General features: G+C 40.4%; 1 protein-coding gene across 1 annotated transcript; it reads left to right on the forward strand.

The window, feature by feature from the left end:
- The first annotated feature begins 1,611 nt into the window (after positions 1–1,611).
- loxl4 (lysyl oxidase-like 4) lies at positions 1,612–25,171 on the forward strand. Its single transcript, XM_075478268.1, has 15 exons — positions 1,612–1,698; positions 2,726–3,057; positions 3,856–4,157; positions 4,241–4,455; positions 11,400–11,438; positions 11,771–11,984; positions 12,137–12,314; positions 16,774–16,928; positions 17,021–17,188; positions 17,549–17,711; positions 17,802–18,045; positions 18,802–18,917; positions 19,261–19,397; positions 22,184–22,295; positions 22,390–25,171. The coding sequence occupies exons 2-15, from the start codon at positions 2,742–2,744 to the stop codon at positions 22,458–22,460; spliced, it is 2,430 nt and encodes an 809-aa protein (XP_075334383.1). The 5' UTR covers positions 1,612–1,698; positions 2,726–2,741; the 3' UTR covers positions 22,461–25,171.
- Positions 25,172–26,913: the final 1,742 nt, after the last annotated feature.

Raw genomic sequence — 26,913 nt, forward strand, 5'->3', positions numbered from 1 at the left:
GGGTAAGGGCAGAGCCGGCTCGGCCTGCGTAATTAGAGAGGTGGAGAGTGAGAGCGCTCTGCCGCAGAGACCTGCTCTGCTCAGATAGTCGTATGAGCTCTCCTAGAGCCCTGAAACACTTTCACTACTCCACACCCCCAGTGAACTATACGGGGAAAAAAACGGCACACAGGCAGAAAAACCTGTCTCGTCAAGTGTAATTTGTGTCGTATCGAAGAATGCATTAAATTATAATGTAAAGATGTCCCACACATTGCTGATTCCTGTTTCCTTTTGCATATTTTCTTTTTACGTCTCCTCTTCCCTGTTGGCCTTGGAGATCCCTCTGATCTGGCTCCGCTAATAGGGGGTCTGCTCTTCCTGTTCGGGTTTACCACTCAGGGAGGGACCACCATCTTGCCACCCAGTCGCACCATCACCGAGACAAACAAACATCGACCCCAAACCATTCCAGCTTCAAAGAAAATGCACACAAGAATACACACATACATTTCCGAATGTTTGAGTCCTTTTCACCCTGTCGGAAATCTACATACAGCTAAGTGTTTTTAATGGTTGTGGCTGATGTTTAGATTCCCCCCCTCCACTGTCACGAGGGTCATTTTTCACGTCTATGAATAAATCCTGCTGCCCACTGAGGTTTGCTTGAAAACTGAATTTCAGTTTATCAACAAAACACCCTGAGGACAAACATTTCCATGTAACTAAATTTGCCCCAAATCCTCTAAAAATGACCCAAAAAGTAAATAAACACATTTCAAACACGTAAAGAGGTTTTAGAAGACATCTGGAAGAGACCGTGGTCAGGTGAGAACCCTTACAGATCTTACACTGGTGAGTTACATCTTTATACTCTATACGCCACGATGATAGGTTACACTATAGTAACATACTCCTGGGCAGGGGTGGTAATGCATATTCTCATCAGTCACGTTCACCATGGCTACAATGAGGCCAGGCCTATTTTAGAGTTGGTGGTTTGCGGGCATCTCAACAAGGAAATATCTACCCTGTGGTATAGGGAGCTTCTTTAAGACACTTGGAACTTGATGTTTGAAACTATTCTGGAACCAGAGTCCTTCCTGTTGGTTACATTTACACACGTTTACCCTAAAGTTGTGTAATGCTCTCAGTATACAGTTATGTAAAACATCTTCAACCTATCAGAGAAGAGAGGTGTCTCTCACATGGCTTCCATGTGAAACGAACATTGTTATAAAGAGAATAGATTTCAGGATATATTAAATCCATTTCTGCTTATGTGTTGAAGTTCTCCTGATCCTGATCAATAAGTCTTATGTACGAATAATTTCTGAGATGTCTGATTTATTAATCTGGAAGGAACAACTTGAAGCAATGATTGAAAAAAGAAGATGTAGCATCCACAGTTGTGGAAAATGAAAATGACTAGAGGAAACCACCTCTTTAGATTCTTTAAATCTTCAGACAGCAGCTGAGCTATATGCAGACAGTATGTTTTATTTCTAATAAACCAGCTACATAGTTGAGTATTTCAAGTCAGTCAACACGTGAAAAGAGGAAATCTCGAGTAAGAGGAGGGAGGCAGGGAGGGTTACATGGAGAAGGAGGGAAGAGGGGAGGATTGAGTGAGGAGAGCATTAAGTAGACACACTCCTTCACACAGTCAGTCTCCCCTTGCCACTGACATTTACCACTTCAATATTTGCTGCTTGCCAGGTGAGTGAACTTTCACCTTACCCTCTCTCTTTTTGAAGGGAACACAATCTTATTTTTGATTTGCTTTAAAACCTATTCTACTGTAGTTTTTGGGCACACCAGAGTGCAAGTGTAACAGGTGCTTTTGAGAACTGAACGTATGTACTCTTTTTAGCAGGAGAAGGTGTTTTTCACAAGAATTTAGAAATAATACAATAAAATCTGCTGATCCTGTTTTATGTTCAATCATACAGCACTTTACCACTATACCAGGTCATACAATCCTCTGTATGATGCACTGAGGTTTACTCAGCAGAATCTGCTTGCTTGTTGGTGGGTTCTTTTGTAATTTTATCATCAAAGAACGCAAAACATATTTTGGGCATTTTGGGCACTGTGTTGTCTTGTGGACCTGCTGTGTGTTATTGTGTTAAGTATCTCTCCACCACTATGTTTAGCTGAAACACTTGTTCAGCCCAAACACATCAGTTAAAGCCTGTCTCATATTTTTTGTCTGGTTAGTTTGCACTAGGGGGATGTTTATTCACGTGAACTGCCCCACAAAAGTATGCTGATGCATCTTTAATTATATGCCTACGTTTGACAGGAGAGAAAAGTGTTCATTTGATATGTTTATTGCAACAGTGACTAAAATCAAGTGTGGAGGGGGAGATATCAACTCATGCCCTATCTCAGATTGTCGGCTGATAAATTACTGTGGTAACTGTCTCAGGGCATATTTAATCTCATGATAACATGAGAGTAACCCAGGTGTTGTACTAGACGAAACTATTTTGCCCAGAGGATGTCACCGTTGGTCTGTTTTATAACAAGGCCATCCTCTCTCTGGCTGTTTGACCTGTGCTGGATTGAACTTAAGTAAATGACATGCGGGGGAAATTGACGGCTATTCTTTTCGTACAGCGAAAGCCTGATTCTGAAAATCTTTAAATGACAAGCCAGTAAAATACATACAATGTACAATTGAATTAATATGTGTGTACATATGCACATGAGTCATGCAGTGTATCACCTTTTTTTTTTGCAGAATTCTCTCTCTGACGATGATCCGCATCCTCTGCTTGAGCCTCCACCTTCTTCTGGTGCTGTCCCTCTGCTGCCACGCGCGTGCGGAACCTCGACTGACCACGTCGTCTCAGCGCAGAGCGGCTCGCGCACCGACCGCCAAGGTGCGTTTGGCTGGCAACTTTGCTGGGCGGCTGGAGAACGAAGGGCGCGTGGAGGTGCTGCACAATAACACCTGGGGGACCGTCTGCGACGATGAAGTGGACATAAAACTGGGCAATGTCGTGTGCCGAGAGCTGGGTTTCCGTAGGGCAGTGACGTGGGCTCACAGCGCAAAATATGGAGAAGGAGCGGGTGAGAGCACTTTAGCCGCTTCGATGGCCTGAAATGTGACTTTAAAAATGTCGAATGTTCTACAGTTTTGTGAACCAAAGTCAAACTGATCATTTGCAAGTGACAGGAATAAAATTAAAAAAGGTCCAATAGGCCTTGACGTATTTCACGTGCCAGCTAACTGGATTAGATGCACACTTCATGATGTTAATTTACTGTATTAATTACTCATGTGCTTTCCCCCACATGTTGTGAGGAGACCCTTTATAAAGTGCAGTTAGCAGTTACAGACAGTCATATTAGACCAGTTCATCTCAGACTGTGTAGACCCACATCTCACATATAGCTTCATGAAAAGATGCCAGTTGAGATATCCAAAATAACTAGCACCAGAAAGTGACAAAGATAACTTGTTGTGGGATTGCAGCCTACTTCTCCTTATGGCCTAGCAGAGCTAATATATAGGCAGAAAATGAGCATTTGTTTAAGAATAATGACGGCATTTGCTTGCCAGAGTTGTGTAACGCTTTCTGTGGTTTATGGACATTCTTTACTGCTGCTTTTAAATCTAAATGAAAGAGAAGGTTCAACAGATTCAGAGAGCAGGATCTATAGTGCCCTGTCACCTTGTAAAATACTGTGTATCCACTGCTTAACACACCGCTAAGGTGCAACCCTAAATCAGTCTACCCGTAAAAGTCAAGTGTTAGGTGTTTAGGAACTGATTTGAGCTGTTTTGTAGATGCATAGCCTAGTCTGTCTATTGCACAACCAGTTAAAATCCTAATGAACGACATTATGAATTTATTCTTTCACAAGGCCCAATATGGATGGATAATGTACACTGCGACGGCTCAGAGAAGTCCTTGAAGGACTGCAAACACAACGGTTGGGGGGTGAATGACTGTAAACACTCTGAAGACTTAGGGATTGTGTGCACCACTGAGCGAAGTTCGGATCAGTCACCCAGCAGAGGCTACACGACTGCCGGCAGGCCCTATGGCAGAACTGCTCCACAGTGGGGAGGCATGGTGGCAACCCAGAGGCATCCAGGATATGGATATTATGGAAACGGACATTCATATGAGATTCCAAGGTTTCAAAGACACCATAACTACCAGGTACAGCAGTTTTCATCTGTTAAATATCTGTATTGTTCTCAGAAAGATTTATAAACATAGATGTGCTTTGTCTTTTCTGCTAGGGTCACAGTAAGGTGCAAATCGAGGAGGTCCGCCTTCGTCCCATTCTCATGGCTTCCAAGAAGAAGAGCCTTATCACGGAGGGTGCAGTGGAAGTGAAGCATGCTGGGAGATGGCGGCAAGTTTGTGACCTGGGTTGGAGTCTCAATAGCAGCCGTGTTGTGTGCGGGATGCTCGGCTTTCCAGAGGCTACTCAGCACAATGTTAAAACATATAAGTGAGTATGACTCTTTCTCAGAAGCAATACGGAGAGCAACATAATTCACTGTTATGAATTCAAGTTATCATATTACAAAACACAGGGGTGTGGACTGTGGTTCAAAAGAGCACCATGCAGAGCAATTCAGCCCATTGTTATACGAATAAACACTCATCCAAAGAATGAAAACACTTCAGCAGCATCTTGTTTGGAGCCATATTGAGTGAAAGTGAAGCGCTTGCATTGGGCTTATCTTCCTCCCCAGCCACTTCTCCCCTGAGTCCCCCTTGACACCCCTCTTTCCTCAGCTTTAGTATGATGATAAAGGGATCCCTGTCCCCTCTCCATTGCCCTTTCCCTGCACCTTTCTCGTGGCAAATCACCTCTGCACACCTCATTGCCTCTCGCTTACTTCCCTACCTCTCCTCTCCTTCTGATGCCATCTTCAGCCTGATGCTCTCAGACAAAGAGCAGCACTTAAACTCTTAGATTCCCATGCCAAGGTGTGATATCACTGCTGATTGTAGTTTAACTGTCCCATCGATACCCCGTGTGAGACCGAGGTTGCTATTTGAGAACAGAATAAAGGTGCTGTGTGGAGTGACTTGTCTTATTGGCAAGCAAACGTCCTGATTCTCAACTCAAGCCATGTCTTTCTTTACTGTCACAACCAAACCCAAAAACGGGCTTCAGTTGTGTGTGTGTGTGTGTGTGCAACATCCTTTTATTCTTTTTTTTTCTAATAATATTGTTAATACTTTAGGTTTAGTGCATTTACCTTTAATTGACAAAAGTTTTGTAACAAATTGTAAAAAAAAATTAAATTCTTGAAATAATTTATAGGATTAATAATAAAAACATATCCCTGGTTTCATACTTTTGACATATTTTAATACAAAGAGGTAACAAACAAATTTTGGTCACAACTTAATCTGCATCTGTTTTGTTTATTTCAAGCGCTGCATGCTTTTTCTTGGACTCAAGTAGTTTTACACGATTCCCTTTATTCTAAAATTTGTCCTCCAGCTAAAAAAATGCAATTTAAGTTACTTTTAAAGCACCCTCACCCACAAGCCCATTTTTTTCTGAGGGTAAGAGTGATTGTTATAGCCTATTTGTTGCTGTGGTGTCCTCATAGTAGATCACAATATGTGAAAGTAAAAAAAAAACTGGCACACTGTATTCATAGCCCATATCGTGGTATTTATAATAATCTGGCTTTTGGCTCATCAGGACTACTTTTCAAATGCTTAAAAAGAACAGAAAAAGCTATTGTAACATAATTCACAGTATGTATATGATACACTGGAATTTCATTCACAGAGGTGTCCTTTATATTATTCTAATTATCTTAGAAACAGCCTTTTTGCTCACCTATTTAATGCTAAGCTAAGGCAGTGGGACAGTAGTTAAACTTACGGATACAAGAGTTAAAGGTTTAAAAGGATTCTAAATGTGTTCAAGCTACCACTGTTCTAGTGAGACGTGTGCTTTAACGGATTGTATTTAGGTGTCTCCTTTGCCCCTTTGGCACAGATGGACATTTCCTCCTTGCTTGCTGAAAAAAAAAACCCATTATCAGTGGTTTTGGGGAACATCATGCTTTAAAACCACAGGAGGACCACACATTAGCAGAGGATTACTCCATTGCTATTATAAGAATGAGTAGTGTCTGACCATGAGTGGAAGGGGAACCCAGTTGGACCTTGTTCCTGGAAAGCTGCCGGCCATAGGTGATTCACAGTTTAGCTATTCCCTCCCTCTCCTGGCCAGGATTATTCTGACACCACTGGTGACAGACCACAACATCTGCTCTGCAATGTAGGTACTAGATTCCTCATGCTACCGAAAAGGCTGCAACTGTTATGGGGAAATATATTCATTTTATAGTCTTTTCTAACTTTTTATTGACTTCACAATCTGCTCCCAGTGGACCACATTCAGTCACTGAAAAGGATTTCTGCCTTGCCCTTGACCTGAGTTGTCTGCATCAAACTTATGTGTTATTAGGAACACTGCAAAGCTATAACAAGCTCCTGCCGTTAGAGGAGAGGAATCATGTCGCGTCACATCTTTAGTAATAAAAGACCCTCAAAATGGGTAGCCACTAAACAGCCCAGCCTGACTCAGTTCATGGCTTGAACAGGATCATTTATTATTACAGTTCCCTGCATTGCAGGTGTGAGGATTTTTGTGTATCTGCTCGATTTTCTCTTGCATTATCGATTCGACCGCACAAATGCAAAGAACTGAAAATGAGACGTCCAAGTATTAGTTGAGGGAGGAACTGGATGAGCGAATTTGTATGGCTTCAACGTTTTAACAGAGATTTGGCTGCTCACCAAGAAGATTGATATGACAAAAGAGAACAGAGTTGCTGGAGCTTGAAGGGCTTGGATTGAAGCCTGCAGGAATCTGAGCACCGGCTGTTTTAAGATGTAGATTTCAAATCGTCCTTTTAGGTCAAGAAAGTAGCTTCAATAGTTGTTCTTTTTCAGCTCTTTTAGTCTTTTACTAAACCACAAAATGCATAGAGTGCTCTTTATTTGGATATACAGAGAAAAGTTGGGTGAATTTATGTCAGTATGTGTCTGCAAATTATACAGCTTCAGCATGGAAGTGGCCATGACTTGTACATCTGGGTCTGCTTTCCCTGAGTATGACCTGTTGTTTTGCTGAGGCCTAAGGCCCTACATTTGTCTAAACTATGATGATGTGTTTGCTTACAAAACTGTAACAGTATACAGTATGTATCTTCACAGATGCATATTTTCTCCATTGTTTCAAAGAGCACAAATGCCACAGTCTCTGCAGCGTTATGAAGGAATAACTGGTTTGCGTAACATCCTTCTTTAATAGCCAGGAAAACTTAGAATAGTATGTAACCAAACGTAGCCAGTGACATTCCCCCTCTTTCTCCCCCTTGCACAAGTCTCTCGGTCCATTCTTAGAAATCCTGAACCCTGCCATCTCTCTCAGCTCCATGTGTCTCTTGGATGAAACTCTGAAGATGCTGTAATTACAAGTTGGTCAGGACCAAAGCTTTCCAGGCTTTCAGCTGAGGGTGAAAAAACACCCCCAATTATAGCTGTGTGTGTGAGAGAGAGAGTGAAAAAAACAGAGCTGGCAAAGACAGTGGAAGAGAGTAGCAAGAGAACGAGGCGATGTAGAGGAAGAACGAGAGCAGCAGTCAGACATGCCAGATTTTTGCTTGCTCGTGTGAAATATGGTCAATTACAGCTGCAGTTTGCAGCGCTGTCCGCTGTGTCAGCGGCTGTCTGTCTTCCTCTGTCACTATAGTGATTTGGGTACTTAACTGGCATTTTGTGTAATTACGTTTCAGCTCAAATGTTCTTATGATGAGGGTATCATTTTTAGGCATTTCTGTGACATTTTGTGTGACCAAATGTGGTTTTCCTGTCTGGTGTCTGTGTGATCCTCCGCAGTGACCTTCTCTCTAATTTATTTTCTCATCTTTTAATTTCTGTATGCATGCCAGTGGCTACCTCTTTGGCCTGGAACAAGCTGTGGTAGCTGGCTTTTCCAAGCTCAGTTGAAGCATAGGGAATTTTATCAGTTCACTCTGGCCTTCGTGGAAAACTTTCAGCCATTGTTTCACCAGTAAGAACCTTTTCATGGACAAATCGCTGAATTTTAAAAATGTTGTCTCCTGAAAATATTTCAGTCTCTATGAAGTGAAATATGTTTAATCTTGGCCTTCCTTTTAGCTTTGATTTTCCAAGAATTCGGCAGACAGTAGATCTATCTATCTATCTATCTATCTATCTATCTATCTATCTATCTATCTATCATTTATTGTGAAAAAACATATACACAGTAGCTTTGATTTCAAGACAAAGTTGAAAGCATTTTTGTTTAAAGAAGAATGGACAAAGAGTAGAGCTCAGAGGGTGAACACTGTGGTGCTGATGTAACCTAAACAGTGGTGTGATGCTTGTCTTTTAACAGTCTGGTGGGAGCACCTATCATTAGCTTCTGTTCTGTTAGTTTCACAACAAGTGGTGAAGATACTGTTTGGTTATACAAGGCAGATGAATGCTATGGAGGTGAAAATCAAACTAATCCCTGGGTCGTCTCCTCAATGCATCAGCGTATAACTTGGTAAGGAATGCTCCTCTGCAACTCAAACCACCTGTTACGGCTCCATGCACTCCATGTGGAATTTGTCATCACAGATAACTGTGATCAGATGTTAATTATTTAATGTTATACATTTCACAATTTATGTTTTATTACTCTTGAATGAAGTTCACCATGACTGTAATTTTGTCAAATGAAAGACCCAAAGGCATCATTTACGGGCTGCGTAGTAGTCCCGCTGCTTTCTGAAGAGGGAAAAATGGTTTGCTGATTTGCCTGCGGTGAGGTCACAAACAAGTCACAGACATGTTTGCCTCGTGAGAAAATGTGTCTTTGCATGCTTCTTGCTGTCTACCCAATGCTACTACAAAGCCACATGGTAGACACATTTGAAAGATTTTACAAGTGTAACTCAAGTCCCAGTGAAGTATTAAAATCTACACAGTGAGCCAGTTGTAATCTACAGCAGGCCTCAGTGCATACAGCTTTATATAGAGCTGTGTGCATTATTGAGAATGTTTCCGACACGCTTTTTTCCCCCATTAAATCATGTTTGATATAGTTTTAAAAGGTATCTACTAGGCCGCTTGAGCAGCTGAAATTCCATTTGCAGATGTTCATAATTTAACCCCAGGATTTGCCTTCTCAAAGCTCAATTTATTCTTCAAATGGACCAGGAAAATTATCAACTTATTTTAAGCTTTTATTCCAAAATAGCATCCAAAAAATTGCTAAGCACCTGGATTTTCTAAATGATTGCCGAAAGAAGTGCATACTGTTTTTTTAAAAAAAAGCTGAATACTTTTTGAAGAACGATGTTTTTAGCTAAAGAGCAGTAAGGTACTCGTTGCTTAGAGACTGCTTACAGCATCAGGAAACAAGTTATTATGTGATCTGGAAAGAGTACACTCAGCAGTCCATGACTTCACCCAACCATTAACATAATATTATGTCCCTGACAATGAGTCCCTTGATTCCAACATCCTCAGTTTGTTTTTAAGGTTTGTGCTTTACCTTTACAGGAATGTCTGGAGTTTCATGTCAGGAATACAAATATTGACCTATCTTTGCTATGATACAAAATCATAGATGTGTTTGTTTCTTTAAAGGGGAATGCCACTGAAATCAGCATTTCATTAATGTTTATGCTTCTTACTCCTGTGAATTCAAGTTATATATTACAGGTGTATATATATATATGTATATATATATATATATATATATATATGTGCTTATGTTACAATCCAAATCCAAATAAGCTATTTTCACTGTTAAGATTGGAGTTTTAAACTGTGCCGATCTCTTAATTATTTGATGAATTTGTCTTGCATAATGAACAATAGTTGTTTGCATGCCACCATATATAAAGGTTGGCAGATAATGATGCTTTAAGCTGTCAGCCTGCTTGTTGTGTGTATATCTGTGAATCTTTATGGTGTAATTGCTGTTATTGTTGGTGTTGGAACACGCCCTTTGCAGTGGTCTGAGGATGTCCTGGTATGGCTATTATGGCATGTCGTCTGTGCTGCCTTTTGTGTGTGCGAAGAGAACAGAGGGTTTTCTTCTCCACCGCCTTCCCAAGTCAGCCAGCTTCCTTGGTGCATAAATCGCTGTTTGGTTCCAGCTTAGTGCCAGAGTCCTTGTTTGTATATCGTGCTCGGTCAAACGCTGCTTTCCCAGAAATGTTCTGTTTCACTGAAGTTGCATGTCATGAATTTTTATATTTGGACTACATGTGGCTTTGGAGGTTAACAGTATCGTTAAAATAACTTGTTGTCCTGTTTTTTTTTTGTGTTCTAAGTCTTTTCATAGTTCTTACATTCTGGAGTTGCATGCATACTTGTATATACATATATACACATCTGTGGTAGTTTTATCAGGCAGTTCATTTTGATACAGTTACCGACAACATTCCTGGTGAACGCCTCTTTACGTGGGTGAATGCCAGAAGTACTTTTGTCTTATTTGCTAAGGAAAATGCTCTAGTTAGTTACTTTAAACATAAATATTGTATTCTGTAAACTACACAGATTCGAGATGGATATACTGTACATACTGCTGAACCTCTGAGGAAAGAATTATTCCTGAAAGGTCTGCAGAGGTAGTCATAAAATGGGAAATTCCTAATTAAATAAGACATATTATGCTTTCTGGGTTTGTCCCTTTCCCTTTTCTCTCTGTGTGTTCTATGGCTTTTTTATGCGTGTGAGCGTTCTGCAAAATGATTTTCTCCAACTCAGAGAGCAACTTTCTTCATCTCACAGCAATCAGCATCAGCATGTAAAATGTTTGTATAAAGCCAGGATATTGGCCAGTCTGGCACGCCTTAAACAATGAATGAATGGCTGTTTTCCACTCAGCCTTTTTTTGACTGACCCGAGCAGACTGACCCTTTTAGGAGGACTGGGCTTAAAGAAACAGAAACTAAAACTGAACATTTTAGACAGAAATTGAAAAGAGCCACTGCAGCAATATACAAGATGAGAAAAATCATTTCAAGCATGTACACATTTTAGACTCCCAAAATGAAAATAGGAAAGTGAATAGACATAATTTAGTATGGGCTAAATATATTGTGTATATATATATATATATGTATGTATATATATATCCTTGCCCTAAATATATCTACAGCTTAATCCTCACCAAAAATCTGGAGCAGTTTGACCTATTTTTTGGTACCCCAGTAAGATTACTTTTCTTGTTCTAAACAAATTGATGTGTATGACTTTGTTTGACTGCTTGCTGTGGAACACATCTTTATATGATCAGGTTATATTTGAAACAAGGAAAATGGCATACAAAATATGATAATCTAGTACAGAATGTCTGATAAAATGTGTTGTTTTGTTCTTTTACAGGAAAATATGGGACACCAAGGTTGCAGATCCCTCAACAAGGTATTGAAAAAGACTATTATATGGCTATTATATGGTATAACACTGTGAGGTACTTTAAGCTCTAATGAATTAATTAAGATTTAATATTTCTTTGCATATGTTAGCATGACAGTCATTCAGATGTGATTAAACCAAGCCTGTGCAGTCTTGATGAAACAGATCAGCCTCATTAATTTATGTTTAATAAGCAGTGAATAAGCATGTTTTTTCTGAACTTTGCAAACAATTGTTACAAATGATGTAAAAACGTGAAAGTTGATGAGAAATCAAAACGATTTCAGATCAACTTGACTTTAAGCATATTACCAAGGATTGCTTTCTCTTCTTTCCAGATTGAGTATCATGGCAAAAAAGAAGGGATTCTGGGTAGAGAAAGTGAACTGCCTGGGCACCGAGAACAGCCTGTCAGAGTGCCTCGCTCAGCTGTCAATCCCCCGCAGTCCCAGCCCTTGTAAGAATGGGAGACATGCAGTGGTCAAATGTGTGCCAGGGCCTCAGTTTTCTCGCATCTCCTCAGGAAGGCCCCAGGCTCCTTATCCAGTTGTGGTAAGGTTCAGGGAGTTGTGTCCACAATAGCACAATCAAGCAGTGCGTGTGTATGCGTGAAAACTGAAAATTTCATTATCTTGTATAATGACGGTACAGACTCTTGATTCTTGATTCTTGACTCTTGATATTATCTTTGCTGCCCTGTACAGCCTGTGCGTCTTAAGGCAGGCCCCAGACTGGGCGAGGGTCGAGTGGAGGTGCTTCGAGACGGAAAATGGGGAACCATCGTAGATCACATGTGGGACAGAACTGCAGCCAGTGTTGTGTGCAGAGAGCTGGGCTTTGGTGCTGCTCAGGATGCCCTGCAAGGAGCCTATATGGGTCAAGGTGAGAGAGAGAAAGAATTGTTGTTGCTCAAAGCAAAGCATCTCATCCAACTGTGTAAAACTCCACATTTAATCAAGTTGTTTTCAGTCTGCAATGTGGTTGTTTGAAAGTGTTTATCATATGTCATGGTATTCCAGAGAAGACAGGGAGACTTTTGCTTATCTTTTGCTTATCGCACACCTGCACCCGTCTACCCTGACTGATTAGATAATGTTTGGTTTTGTGTGTTTGTCTCTCTGTCTTTGTATGTTACCTTGTGAGCTGCAAATGTGTTGACGGCAGAATCTCCAGCTGTGATTATGTGATCTCTGTGCCAGTGCTGCCAGCTGCCCAAACACCAAACACATCTGCACACACACTCAATGCACTCACAAAATTAAATACTGTAAGACATGGTGGTTTACTTTGGCAACTAAAGCCAGAGACATAGTCGTGCAATATCAAGTGAACTCTTCTTTTTCCCCTTCAGTTTCATATGTCCAGATTTGGTGTCACACACAGTTTCAGGCAGTATCCAGCTGTGCCAGTGGTCTCCACACCCTTGTGAGATGTGAGAGAGAAAGGCTTCCCCATGTCTCAGGCTAGGGTGTAGTCTCAAAAATGCTGAGGGAGATGAAGTGTCGGATGATGATCTGCTGGTTTAGCTGTTCAGTTGATCAAAGCAATCATATTTTTGTATGTGTAGGATTAGAAAATGACTATTACTTTTTAATCTTTTAAATTTGGCTCACTGTATATGGTATCAGTTGTGCAGAATAACAGAATTTAAATCAAATTAAGCTTTTTCTAAGGGGGACATTTAACTATTTAATCATAACCCTTATCGTCTGGCTTTGATCAGCACTTGCTAAGGGTTTAAGTGTTTCATTTGTCACAAGGGACTAAACATCTTTAAGTTTTCTCCCGAGAAAAGGTTTTCCCTGATCTAACCACAAAGCTACATCTGTGTATGTGCTACGGTCCAACCCGCATGTGCATGTTTACTTGTGTTGTGTGTAATTAAAATCAGCCTCAGACTTTTAAACATTAAGATGTGGTTCTGGAGCCTTAATTTGGTTTGACGTATGACAGTTTTACTCTCTCTTTTACGTTGTATTACTGCTGCTGTGCATGTGGACATGTGGACATGTACAGATTTCCGCAGATTCTTTGCAGGTTCCATGGCTGAAATTGGCAAGTAATTTCATGTGGCTGCATCTGTAGGTCTTTGGTCTGGTTTTCCCAATCAGTCAGCACAGTACCCTGCACAGTTGAGTTGAGCTACAGTTACAGTTTGACATGGCCATTTAAAACCCAGATAATGTTGGCCACCATGTTTGTCCCAGTATAAATGCATGAGAGGAGAATTGATTTACTGATGGCGTAACGCTGTGGAATATGTGAAAAAACATTCAAGACATTCTGCTGCTTCTAAATTTCTCTATAGGAGATCATTGCACATGTAAGTATAACTGAAGCCACTGCAGAGACGCTACCTTTAGGTTTCTGGAATGGTGGTTTTATGAGATGACACTGCTATAATTAAATCAGGATTTTATTAGAGCAGAGCGACAGTCTGGAAATGCTGTAGTTGACAGCGAGGTAACACATTGTCTTACTGATATGCTTTTTAGTCACAATTTCTGGTGCATTTAGCAGTCTGACAAAAGCAACAGAAAAATATGTGAAGCTTTACTGGAAATGCAGCTGTATAAGTATACACTTAAGCTTTACTTTTACTTTTTGTTTTTACAAAAAGATGCAAAAAGATGAAACTTGGGAGCATGTACGAAGCGCCAAGACCCATTTGAGTGTAGTTAAGTGTACTGTAGACAAGCAGGAGTGATTTGATCCCCAGACTCTTTTTCTGGGGTTATTCTTCGACTTTTGAGAGGGTTGATTTTGCACAGTTTAGATTGGTTTTGTTTAGACTAACACAATCAGTTTTTTTCTAGTGTCATACAAGCATGCTTAATGATTCACAGCCCGTTTTATGGCTTTACCACAACTAGTGCAGGAATACCTACACTTCTATTACCAGAGCTATATGTACAAGATGAAACCAGTGGGGCTCTGTAGTGATTTGTCAGCATTTGTTTTTGAGTAAATGTGCAAAATAATGCAAGGAACCTACTAAATTTAATCATTTTGATACTACACCCACTGAGCATTCCATAGACAACTAGCTTAGAATTGGCTACAGTTTGGTCTAAAAGAGGAAGTTTTGTAGACAGATAGTTTAAACTCAGGACCTTCTGCTTTCTGACACCTCTATTAGTTATTCAAGTTACATACATCTATATTTCAGTATTGGGAATTAAAGCTGTGACATCACTGATTCTGGCAGTCAGAATTATGTGTTAATTATCTGTCAGATTTTTACAGTATCCGTTTGTAGCAGCTTTAAACTGTATGAAGCCTTTCCATTAAATCCGTGTTACCATCTTAAGACAGCACAAAAGTCATGTTGATAAATCTGATGCATCACAGTCCAATCAAAGCACAGTGCAATTGCTCAGCTGTCAGCAGTGTTTAGCTCAATTGAATAATATCCACAAGGCACCAAGCTGCAACATAATTAGCCCATAAACTTCAACACATATCAGACTATTTGGTTTGCATCATGCTTCCCTCTGATTAGCCCAGCTATAGCGAAGGGATGAAACCAGAGACGTGACTGACTCAGACTGTTTTTATTTACCACCGCACTCTCCCATCAATTTTGATCTAATTTGCAGTTTTCCTTTCTGCACATACTGAACAATATAATGGCCAAAATTGTGGGTGCGCATGGAGACACCAATACAGTCTATGTGTCTATAAACTCAGTTGTAGCACACACCACATTGCTGTCCCTTCTAGTCTTTGTCTTACATTTACTCTGCTGTTGCAGGTTGATTAGATGTCAAACTTCTCTCACAGCTTGCTGTCTACAACATGCACACAGATTTAGAAGCTTAGATAACTGTTGCACTTCACTCAGACAAAGATATGACAATGATTAAATAAAGATCATTCAAAATCTGATCTTCCCACACTCCCTCCCCTAAAGTTACTATACTACATTTATATTATGGCTCATTACACCTTTTATATAAGTTTTGACAATCTCACAACGTTCACTGTTGGACTTTTTGGTGAGATGATTTGGAAGGCACTGCTGGGATAGGCTCCAGCCCCCCCGCGACCCGACCGACGGATTAAAAATATATTGTACGGTATAGAAAATGGATGGATGGATGGAAGGCTGGAAGGCTGACGTTAGGGAGATGAAAAAAAAAGAGAGAAAATGAGTAAAAATATTTGTCTCAATTTGGACTCCATCTGCCAACTCTCCAACTCCCATCATCATTACATTTATCATCACCATCAATGAGTTAAATTACAGGGACAATGTTTCTATTTCCTTTTTGACCAAAATTGTTATTTTACTGTGTAATTTTGCCCATGAAGTACATACACATTGGGTACTATGTATACATATAGTAAGAGACTAAAGTACACTTATGCCCGTGTGTGTTTGTGCTCATGTATAGCTTGTGTGGTCGGTTTCCTGGAATTTACTTTGAGGTAAGGTTTAAATAGACTAAGTCACAGTTCACTTTGAGGACCTATTTTTTTTAGTTTGTTCTGTTAAGTTAAACATTGGGAGATTTTATCTAGTTTGTGGCCATTACTGTGCAGATAGAGGCGGAAGTGGTAAAAATCGGGCAGATACCTACACATGATGACCAGTATGGAAGCAGGCCTACAATCTACTAAAACCAACACAGACAGTTTTGGTTAGGCTGCAATCTGGTGACCCGAGTATCTTGCTTTACGCCCTCTTTTCTTGGTTTTTCTTTTTCCCAGTTTTTGTGGTTTTGGTTGTGTTTATTTCAACATTGCCTTATGTTCAAGTTTGTTGTTTGCAACTTTTGTTTTAAGAAAACACTAAAGTCATAATTTGCTCTGTGTTTTCATATCCTACTGTCATTATGGCACCAGCTGTTTGCTCTTGCAAAATCTCAAACTTTTTTACATCACCCTCCGTGTTGTTTAGAGCTTATCTGGGTTTAAACAATAAATGTGTATTTTATTTTGCTGACACAGATTTGGCCTTGTTTGCACACTCAGGGTGGCGGACAATGTTGTTTTTGTTGAGCCCAAAGCAACAGAATGGGTGTAATGAGGTGTAACAGATGCCCTAAGTAGATGCTTTTGCTGCAGCTTTTAAGCTGGTAGGAGTGTTTCATCACGACAGATAGTAATTTTTCTTGTTGGGTTGATGTGAAAGTAAAGAAATTCACATGATTCACTTGAAAGAAAACATAGAGTCTTACTTCTTTGTGTGTGCTTCTTTGCAGGATAAAATCTTCTAATGCCATTTTCGCCACATTGGGTGGCCCCAGGCAGTCAAAGAAATATGACTCCTTTAGTTATATCTGCACTTCTAGTTTTCCCTGCTTTACTTTTGTCATTCGTCTTCTTCCCTCTTCAGGTACAGGACCTATCCATATGAACAATGTGCAGTGCAGGGGGTCAGAGCGCTCCATCTTGGACTGCTTCTTCCAGGAAGTCCAACCGTGGACCTTCAAACACTCCCAAGATGCCTCAGTACGCTGCCACGTTCCCAAGACGGGCATAGAGAAGATGGTATAAACACAACAAATCTTTTGCAATTCCTATCATACCTCTGACTGATAATGCACGTCTCATTTAATCACTTTAATTTGATGGATGTTCAGGTGCGGCTCGCTGGTGGTAGAGTCCCATCAGAAGGCCGTGTTGAGGTGTTGATGGAGGTTGGTGGTCGTAAGCGCTGGGGCTCTGTTTGTAGTGAGAACTGGAGCATTAACGAGGCCATGGTGGTGTGCAGACAGCTCGGCATGGGCTTTGCTGCCAATGCTCATCAGGTAAAAACTTCTCTAACCAATAGATATTAACTGCATGTCATTTTTACCTCTAACAGTAGACTCGCCACCTTTTATCAAAATCCTGAAAATAACACATTTTCACTCCTACTTGTGAACCAATTAGTGTCATTTGGAAAATGACAAACTAATTTGGCCTGAGGCATCATTTCTCCAGGAGTTGTCAAAATCCCATCAGCATTGTCTTGAGTTATTGATGAGCATATTAAATGAATCCTTGGAGTCAAATCCATAGTCACAGCCCCTGTATTCACTGAAGTAAACAATGAGCTGTGGCTCTGCTCATTGATAGAAAACCTGACAAGCTTACCATGTCCACTCCCCACACCTTTTCTTTAACAGGAGACGTGGTACTGGACTGGTAACCCAAATGCAAGTGATGTGATTCTCACTGGAACTCACTGCGTGGGCACAGAGTTTTCAATTCAACAATGTCGTCGCAACAACCATGTCCACTGTCCTCGTGGAGGCGGAACTAAAGCAGCCGGAGTTAGCTGTTCAGACAGTAAGTTAGCAATCTTCACGTAGCTTCTTATTTTCTCATCTCACGTAATAACTCTTAACATAAAATAATCTCACATCGGACACCTCTTAGCGGCCCCAGACCTTGTTCTGGATGCCAAGCTGGTCCAAGAGTCGGCCTACCTGGAGGACCGACCTCTCCATCTTCTGACCTGTGCCAATGAGGAGAACTGTCTGTCGTCATCTGCTGCCAAGATGAATTGGCCGTATGGCCATCGACGCCTGCTGCGCTTCTCCTCTCGCATCATGAACATGGGTCGGTCTGATTTCAGACCCAAAGCATCAAAAGAAAGCTGGACATGGCACCAGTGCCACAGGTAGGACATCCCGAAGGGAGGTAGAGGGAAATGATAACATAGCTTAGGTATGTAGTTTGTTGTAATGGGAATTATTGTTAAATACTTAGTCTATGTGGGCTGTTATTGTTAAACTTGTAGTTATTATTATTATTAGTGGGCAGGGTCTGCAGGCTGTGCTGTAGAGTATATTGAATGCAGCTGAACTTTCAGAGGCAGTCAAAAGCATTTTGACAAGCACCTTTTTCTCTTACAAAATAGCTTGTATGTGGAATAATGACATAGCTTCCTCCATGTTGAGTAATTTAAGTTACGTTGAACTCTAGAGGCTCAATGAGACAGGTAGCATGCGAAATGGACGTTAGATATAAGAGACTGTTTGTTACTGGTAAGTCTGAAATAGTGTTGTCACATCTCCAGAGTCATTAGCGTGTCTGTGGAAATGACGGTTGAACCAGTCAAAGCCACTCCAGGTCGGGTGTCATCCAAGGGACAGGGTAGACCACGCACAGTCAAGTCTGCTTCAGTTTATTACAGCATATCAGACCTAAGGATGGGAGTTTCAAAGCCTTCCATTCACTTAAAATCAGTAAACAGCCCAAGCAAGCTGGTGCTAAAACAAGCCTCTGTAAGAGGTGTTATGGTGACACCCATGCTCATATTCGAGCAATGAGGTCATTAGGGTATGAGCCATAGGGAGCCAGTGTTCAGTGAGACTAAATGCACATACTCAGCAGACACACACTCTCACCTGGACTTTCCCTTCTGACGTCCCAGGCACTACCACAGCATCGAGGTGTTCACACATTACGACCTGCTGACTCTGAATGGCACAAGAGTTGCAGAGGGACACAAGGCCAGCTTCTGTCTCGAGGACACGTACTGCCCCGATGGTAATGTTCAACACTGTCCCTGAGTCCCTATAATATACTCTTTATACTTAATCAGTTGTGACAAGAAATTAACATTAATGATTCAGCCGCAGCTATTCAGAGTTTTACTTTGTGGCTAAATTAATAGATCGCTGCAGTTGTTGTTTGTTCACTCTCCATTTACTTGTTATGTCATGGCTGAAATATCTTTTATGATAAAAAAAAGACAGCATTCACAGAGCCTGTAGCCTAATGCAATTCAGAAAGCTAAAGGTCCTTAAAAATAACTGGGGGTGTCAAGCATGAAATGAACTTTGATATTGTGATTGATAAAGATGTTGGCATGTGTGTGCATGTGTATTAGGACTCCAGAAGCGGTTCTCCTGCTACAACATGGGTGATCAGGGCATCTCTGTGGGCTGCTGGGACACCTATCGCCATGATATTGACTGCCAGTGGGTTGATGTGACAGATGTACGGCCTGGTGACTACATCTTCCAGGTCAGAAGTCAATTTTTAATTCACCCTGCTCCCTTTTTTTGTTATCACACATTTCATGGTATGTTTCTTATATACCAGCAGTCTGAAATTGGAGAAGGGAATGTTGTCACACCTGAGTTTGTTACATTCTAGTGCAGACATTGGAAAACCAGGGGGGTATTAGTCAAGATACATATATACATTTTGCCATTGATATCATTACCAGTTGATTACACAGCATGGTGTGAGTGGAAACACTGTAGCTTGATGATTTACGAAAATACAAATAGTCAGAGGTGCTAATAAACAGTTGATTTATGCAGCTTTACCACTGTTAATAGGCAGAGCAGCCATCTTCGATTGTGGTTGAGGAGGTTTCCGCAAAGTAATATGTCTGGTTGGGGTGTTTAGTTGAAATCTCCCTATGGGTATTTATGCTGTGAGAAACACAATTGTATCCCACTGTATTTTAAAATATGCTGGAATGACAGATAAGGTGAATTTGAACTGGAACTACTGTATTTGGACTTCTCAGTTCACATAGAAACACCACAAGCACAAAATATATATGACTTCTTGGCCAAGTGCAGTAAATTTCTGCTGACTAGTCAAGAAATAATCTGGCAAATAACCCTTCATAACCATTATAGTTTATTATGGTTTTTTTTTATGGATTAAACTAGTAACTGAAATCTGATATGCTAATAAATTAGCTTTACATGTGCTCTTAGATGGATTATTCAGACACAGCCATGCGTGCCGTTCATCTAACAGACTGCTTGTTGCAACAAATAATGAACAGAAGCTATAAAAGTATAAAAAAATTAACCTTGAATCTAACTTGCAGCAAAACTCACGCAAACTCCCCCAAGTTTTTATTGTTCCTTAAAGACCAGAGATTTGGCTAAGAGAAAGAGGTTCACATGGTCGAGGTGGACCTCCTCATTGCTGGTTGGGGTTTCTATTTCTATTCTAGTAAAACCTGCTAACCTTCTTCATCACAGTCATCACCTCAGCCATTCATATGTCTGTCATTTCTTTGTCGAGTCCAGTCATTGTGGCTTGCAGACTAAAACACATCAAAGACTCCATCCCCAAGTATCCTCTATTTTCACGTCAGACCCTTGGTCCCACCGTGGTATGTGGCAGACTTCAGATCTTAGCATGCTGCCAATTACCTCCAAGCTGTGGGAGACTGGCTACAGTGCAACCCACTGTTTGATGATTACTGCTGTTTGAGAGGTCACACCGAATCTTTGTAATTAACACTTTTCTGCTCTCCACTGAAAACCAGTGTTTTTAATTTGCTCATGCGTCGCACACATATTTAAAGGCATGTGAAAACTGGATGTATTTTAAGAATGTCGAGTGGGGTGCAGTTATAAAGTTTTACTTTGCTGGAGCACAGTTTAGAGGTGCAGGAAGAGGTGAATGATAGACAAGAGTTTAGAGCTAGAAATTTAAAGAACTGTAACAGGTGAAAAGAAAAGCTGGAAGCAAAAAAAGAACAAGCAAAGCAGTGACAAAGTTATTCATCAAAGCTGCAGAACTGAAATAACACCTTCTCTTCTTCTCTCCATCATGTTTCTTCCTTTATCAAGTTAAGCGCAGATAATGCCTGACTTTCTGATCCAGGGCTTTACAGAAAGGCTCAGCAAGCCTGCCCTTGAACCACCCAGTGCTAATAAAACACACCAATTTACCCAAATTAACGATTGCCACCCCTCAGCCAAACAGCACCTTGTCCCCCCTTCCATTAGGAACGGCTAATTTGCCACCAAGGAATTTCTCCTGCCCTATTTTTGGTTTTACAAACACTTCATCACTGAGCGATGCGTTCCGCTGCCGAGCCAGCCCTCAGCAAAAGCCTCACACACTCTGGTCCAACACTGTAATTTACACAGAAAAATTAAGAGACAGTTTTTTTGTGCATTCATTCTATTTTTTAAAAGATTTTTCCTTTTTTTAGTTTGCATGTCTTCTTTCTCCCAGAAGTTGTTTGTAACCTGTACTTAAAGTGGGTGTAGCAGTTTGCAGAGCAACTATTAGAGTAAATGGCTTCTCAGTATTATCACTTGGCTAGATTAAGAGAATGGTTGTATCAGCAGTTACAGAGCTGCTCTGCTAATGACACACTATTAGTACATGTATGGCAACACTAGAATTAAGACTGATCTCAGACATATAAACATATTTATGCATAACCACTCTGTAGCAACAGACTCTTATTTAAGGTATTTTTGCAACCTAACATTGGTGTGAGGAGCATTTCTCCCCTGCAAAACCCTGAACCTTCACTTTAGCTAAATTCTGTGAGCCCTTCCCTGTAAAGTTGCAGAAGCCCATTATTAGCCGGTTACCATGTTTTGTTGGGGCAGAAGTGTCTGTTGTTTTTGCACTTTGTATAAACATTTTTTTTACGAGTTTCCCTTAAAGATCTAGCAGTGGGTTTCCAAGTGAACATCATTCCAGCATCAAGTCGATGAGATTGAAGTCCAATGAGAAAGTGCTGCACAGTGCATTTATCTTAACAAATAGAAAGTCTGTATGGAAAAGCCATGCAGTCATCTTTTAATAGACGAGAAGCAGATTGACTATAAAAACAATTCCAGCCACGAGGGCTGTTTAATAACAGCCGCTCTCACACTTTTACATGCAACTGCTGTTTATGTAAAATGGCTTTGCCCGTGAGTAGAGAGGAGTCTTATTCATTGTTTACCCATGAACTTGGTCAGCTGGAGATACGGTGTTAGATGAAGGTGAAAACAGCAATGAAAGAGGACATGCATGATTGTGTTATCTTGCAGGTGGAAATCAACCCCTCGATGGACACTGCCGAGTCTGACTTTATGAACAATGTCATGAGATGCCGGTGCAAATATGATGGCCAAAGAGCTTACATGTATGGTTGTCATGCAGGTGAGAGCAGAAACATACATCGTTTGTCTAAAACCCTCTTCGATTTTTCCCTTATGCCTCACTTTAATGTCCATTCCTCTTTCTCATTCTACAGGTGACGCCTACAGTGCAGAGATTGAAGACCTGTTTGAGCACCAGAGGCAAATCACCAACAACTTTGTGTAGCCCATCCCAGAGTCCAGTGTGAAGACCCTCCAGTGGGGCACAGAGACTATTCAGGGAGGGCTGAGGTCGATTTGGGACCTTTGGACCCAAAATAGCCGAAACATGTCAAATGGTTTCTGCTCCTCTCCTTGGCAGATGTGGACAAAATACTCATGAGCACATTGTGTCACAGCAGCAACAATCTCAGAGACTTTATTTTCAACTCAAACAGTCACTGACAACAAGAGGGGAACACCTGCCGCTTGGTTCAACATGTTCTAATGCTCTAGTTAAAGAAAAAATGTATGGATAAATATTTAAACTCTTCTGATTTATGTGAATGTGGATTACTAGAAACTGAAAACACACACACGAACGACACTAAGGTCACTGTAACGAATATGTCACAATTGCGACAGGGAAGCTGATAGTGCTGGAAAGCCTCATTCCAGCCCTGGAAGATAAGAAAAATTTTGAGATTGTTCAAATTTTGTCACACGAGGAAGAATTCATGCACATTTCGCAGAAATCACCACGAGTGGTTCCCAATTCTATTTTTCACCTCCATTATTGACTCATGTCTAATCGTTATGCTTCTACAATTGGTGCTCTTTAAAAATACTGTATTTTGTGTAATTAACCTCACAAAGTGTCAGGTGAACGGTGGTGTACAGGATATTTTGGGTAGTTTTTTTTGACAGTTAATCTGTTTCTTTATTATTGCTTTGGTTTAACAAAATCATCATTCTCTTAAAAAAGTAGTTGTGCTTCATATGTAGAATAAATAGAGGTCAGTTTATTGTTATGGAAGAAAGCACTTTATATTTTAAACATCAGTATTCAGCTTTTAGGCCCCCCGACACCCCCCCCCCCATTCTTTTTCAGTTAGCTGCCAAATTGACAATCCAGGGCGTCTATCCGAAATTACTTTATTGTGTTTGCGATTTGTTGTTACTTTTCATTGTAAATGCTCTATTTATGCTGTACTGTATAACTTTATTTATTCACTGAATTCACACTTAAGCAGCATGCTCAGTAATAGATCATCTAACTTTTTGATTGAAAATGAATATTCTTTAGTTTTTCTGGCATAATTAACCTGGAAGGAAAATACTTCCTGCAGTAGTTACAGGACTTAGAACAGTTCTTTCAAGCAGATGAATAATTGTTGATTTATTTTATTCTAATCATTAAAACAATTGGAGCTGTACAGTTCTCTTCCAGCCTCTCTGATGGGAGGGGAAAGTGGTCTGACAAAACCACAGTATTGTGGTAGACAGGCAGGCTGGGTTTTGAGAGCATATAAAAAGCCTTTTAATTACGTCTGTTTGGTTAAACTTAAGGTTACGGTTAGGAGTGAGGCTCAAGTATGTGCTTTATAAAGAAACACCGTGGAATTGTTGCTTGCGCAATCACGGAAAGGGCAAGAATTTGAATTCGCTTCGTTACACAAATGACGAGGGAGATTCATATTTTCTGAAAGATTTGATGATGGAGACGGTAATTGGAAGAAAGAATGAGAAAAAGGATGAAGTCTGGTCAAGGAGTTGTGCAGATGTACAGTTTTTACTACAAAACGGCCTCTTTGCAGGCAGCCATATGAAGACCACATAATGGCATTTTCCGCTCCCCAACGAAAACAACATGTTTGTCTGGGAGAAAAACTCCTCTATTCACACTTCCAACACAGTAAACAGTGGGCTTATTTTTACTAAAGCAAGCCCTTCTCAAATGTACTGTACATTTCCACACAATGCTGAATAGGTATGTTTTAGCACAGGAGATGATGATACAACTCCGATTTATTTACAGCATGGAACATGTGTTAATGATGTCACTTTGCCCCTTTTATGTATTTGATTTCTTGTTTTAGTAGCTGAACCTGTCGATGTTTTTTTTTCATAAGGACAGGACTCATCACTCATAAAGACAGCTATAGACTTAAGTGATTTCTCTCTGGTAGATTGTCTCAATCCTCCCAAGGGTTTTGATGATTTTAAATCCACATAGAAGGTTTGGAAGTTTTCTAGTCTTTTTCTTTTATGAATAACTTTTTCTAATCACGCACCTACCCCAAACACAGTCAGCCTCATAACTAAAAATCGGTAGAGCTAATGTCAGACAGACCTGAAAGTCTGAATTTAAATGTTGCTGATGTGCTTTTCTGCTGTTTTGTGCTTGTTGATTTTGACATCATGGTCTGTTCTGTTTGTTATTTAAGATTATTTGCTTTTCCATAGCTTAAGAGGGTTCATATTCATCATATTACTGTATTAGTACCCATACTATGAGCATAGTACTGGGATTATGTTATTTAATGGCCAGTTTTTTTAAAAACTTTTGTCTTCAAAGCTGACAGTGTGATCTAATGGCGCTTATCTACAGTCATATTCATTTTCACAAAAAGCTGTGCTCTCAGGGACTTTGACCTCATCTGAATAGTTAAACAAATATACATTTCATATGATGTGATTTAGTTATCTTTTAGCTGTGATGACACCAAAAGTGGAGCTGTTTCATCAGCACTTACACAAACTAATTGTGCCCACATGTTTTTTTTTTTTTTTTTCTTTTGCTGGTAATAATTTAAGGAATGGTGGTGATAAGCTGTGTTACATTTTTGCCCTAAGGGAGTTTCAGATAACTGGATACACACTGGCTGAGTCAGAGTCGAATCACAATACATTCATTCATCATTACTGTGAATCAATAAAATTTAATCTCATACTAAACTGCCCTTCCTGCCTCTTTCTTGTTGTTAATACATAACACAGTACAAAAACTGATGAAAAGCAGTGCAGGACCTGCTAGCTGTTCTCTGTCAAAAAAAAAAGACAACAAATACACTGTTATATACTGTTATATCATGTCGAAGAAACACTTTAGAACATCGAAGTACCAGAAGAACCCTGTTGAGCAAAATGATTCACTTCAACTGTTTTAAGATTGTGTCTGACTGGTTTATGTTGAATTGTTCTGCTACTCACTATTATACATGTGAGTTGTTTCAAAGAAACTGACTGGACCAAAGAGGTTACTAAGACATCTTGTGCGCTCATGCTTTAGATGCTTAAAAGCATTTTGAACTTGTCTGTCCAAAGACAAGCCTTTCATGCTGTTTGCTGTGCTGTGTATAAACCCTTTGCAAATACAGCTTTTCCTGGGAACCGAGAATTTGCTTCACTTCTCCAGTAACACAAATACATAACAGTGTCCAAGATTTAATGACTGAACTCAAGCATATCAGGTCTGGTACAACTGGGTGGAGTAATCAGCTATGTCTGGAAAGAAAATTTACTCTCAACAAAAGTCTGATTTGATCACAGCTGACAAATCCACCCAGAAAGAAAACAGCAGAGCTGTGAAGTGGTCACTTGCTGGGATGAAACAGCTGCCAGGCAAACAGGAAAGAAACACTTGAAAGCAGAGCACCTGGGTTCATCGTGTGTACTCACATGCATTCACGATCCTTTCATGAACTTTCAGCACAGTATATCCATTAACATGGGTTTATTATGGGTGCCCAGATTTTATCCCTGGTCCAGAGACATGCATATTATAGGTTAAATGGAGATTTCTCTATTAAACGGATATAAATTTGAAATTGCATGGTTGCTTTACTATGTATTAGACCTGTGGGGCTAATAGGGGGACAACCTGTCAAGGGTACCCTGCTACTTGTACTATGCCAGCAAGGATAGGCTCTAGCAACCCTTAACAGAATTTAGAAAAATGGATGGATGGATATTCCATCAAAAATGCAGATTAATCCACTTGCTGCCCAGAAGCATGTCTCTACCTTTGAAAAGATCTTAATGATCTTATCATGCTGCCAGACACCAGTGTCTAGAGTTTGCTTTAAGGGAATCTGATTGTATCTGTCAGAACTTGATAATATCTCCAGGAAGGCTAGTTCTTGTGTAGTTCAACTGTGGACACACCTCTGAAATTAAACCGGGGCAAACTCAATCACCGTCGAGATGAATCATAACAGAAAGAAAGAAATCTCAGGAAAGAAAGGGATGAGGAAATGTGAGCACACTCCATTCATAAACGCTTGGCCACACAGTTGTCATTTTCTCTCCTTATGGGCCCACTTCCTGTGTGCAGCGTGTGTTTTTATTCAGGAGGCCCGCTGCCACCCCACCCTGCCCCAAAGTGGACCACAGACAGCTCCACAATGGAGAGACTGTGTGTGCTGTCTGAAAGACAGACCTGTCCATACAAGCTATAAGGTACCCTCCCCCACCCCAACAGGCACACACACAAACAACCTGACGGCCTAACAAGTTTTGCTCTCATCTTGTTTGGAGGCAGTGTTCCATGGTTTATTTAGAAGCCAGACACAAGGAGGGATTTTGGTGATCAAACTTCAGATTACTGAGGAGGAATTTCTCCACTGAAAGGCACATGGCAGCTTTTTGCGTCATGACTTGTTTTTTGATCAAATGTGGCGAGATGAGTCGCTGCTGTG

Source organism: Odontesthes bonariensis, chromosome 2, assembly GCF_027942865.1.
Source record: "Odontesthes bonariensis isolate fOdoBon6 chromosome 2, fOdoBon6.hap1, whole genome shotgun sequence".
Classification (NCBI taxonomy): domain Eukaryota; kingdom Metazoa; phylum Chordata; class Actinopteri; order Atheriniformes; family Atherinopsidae; genus Odontesthes; species Odontesthes bonariensis.

Excerpts from the sequence above, each read along its gene's own strand:
- loxl4 (XM_075478268.1), top strand. The coding sequence starts at position 2,742 with ATGATCCGCATCCTCTGCTTGAGCCTCCACCTTCTTCTGGTGCTGTCC. Across the intron at positions 16,929-17,020 it reads AGACGGGCATAGAGAAGATG|GTGCGGCTCGCTGGTGGTAG; the intron begins GTATAAACACAA and ends ATGGATGTTCAG. Across the intron at positions 19,398-22,183 it reads CTGGTGACTACATCTTCCAG|GTGGAAATCAACCCCTCGAT; the intron begins GTCAGAAGTCAA and ends GTTATCTTGCAG.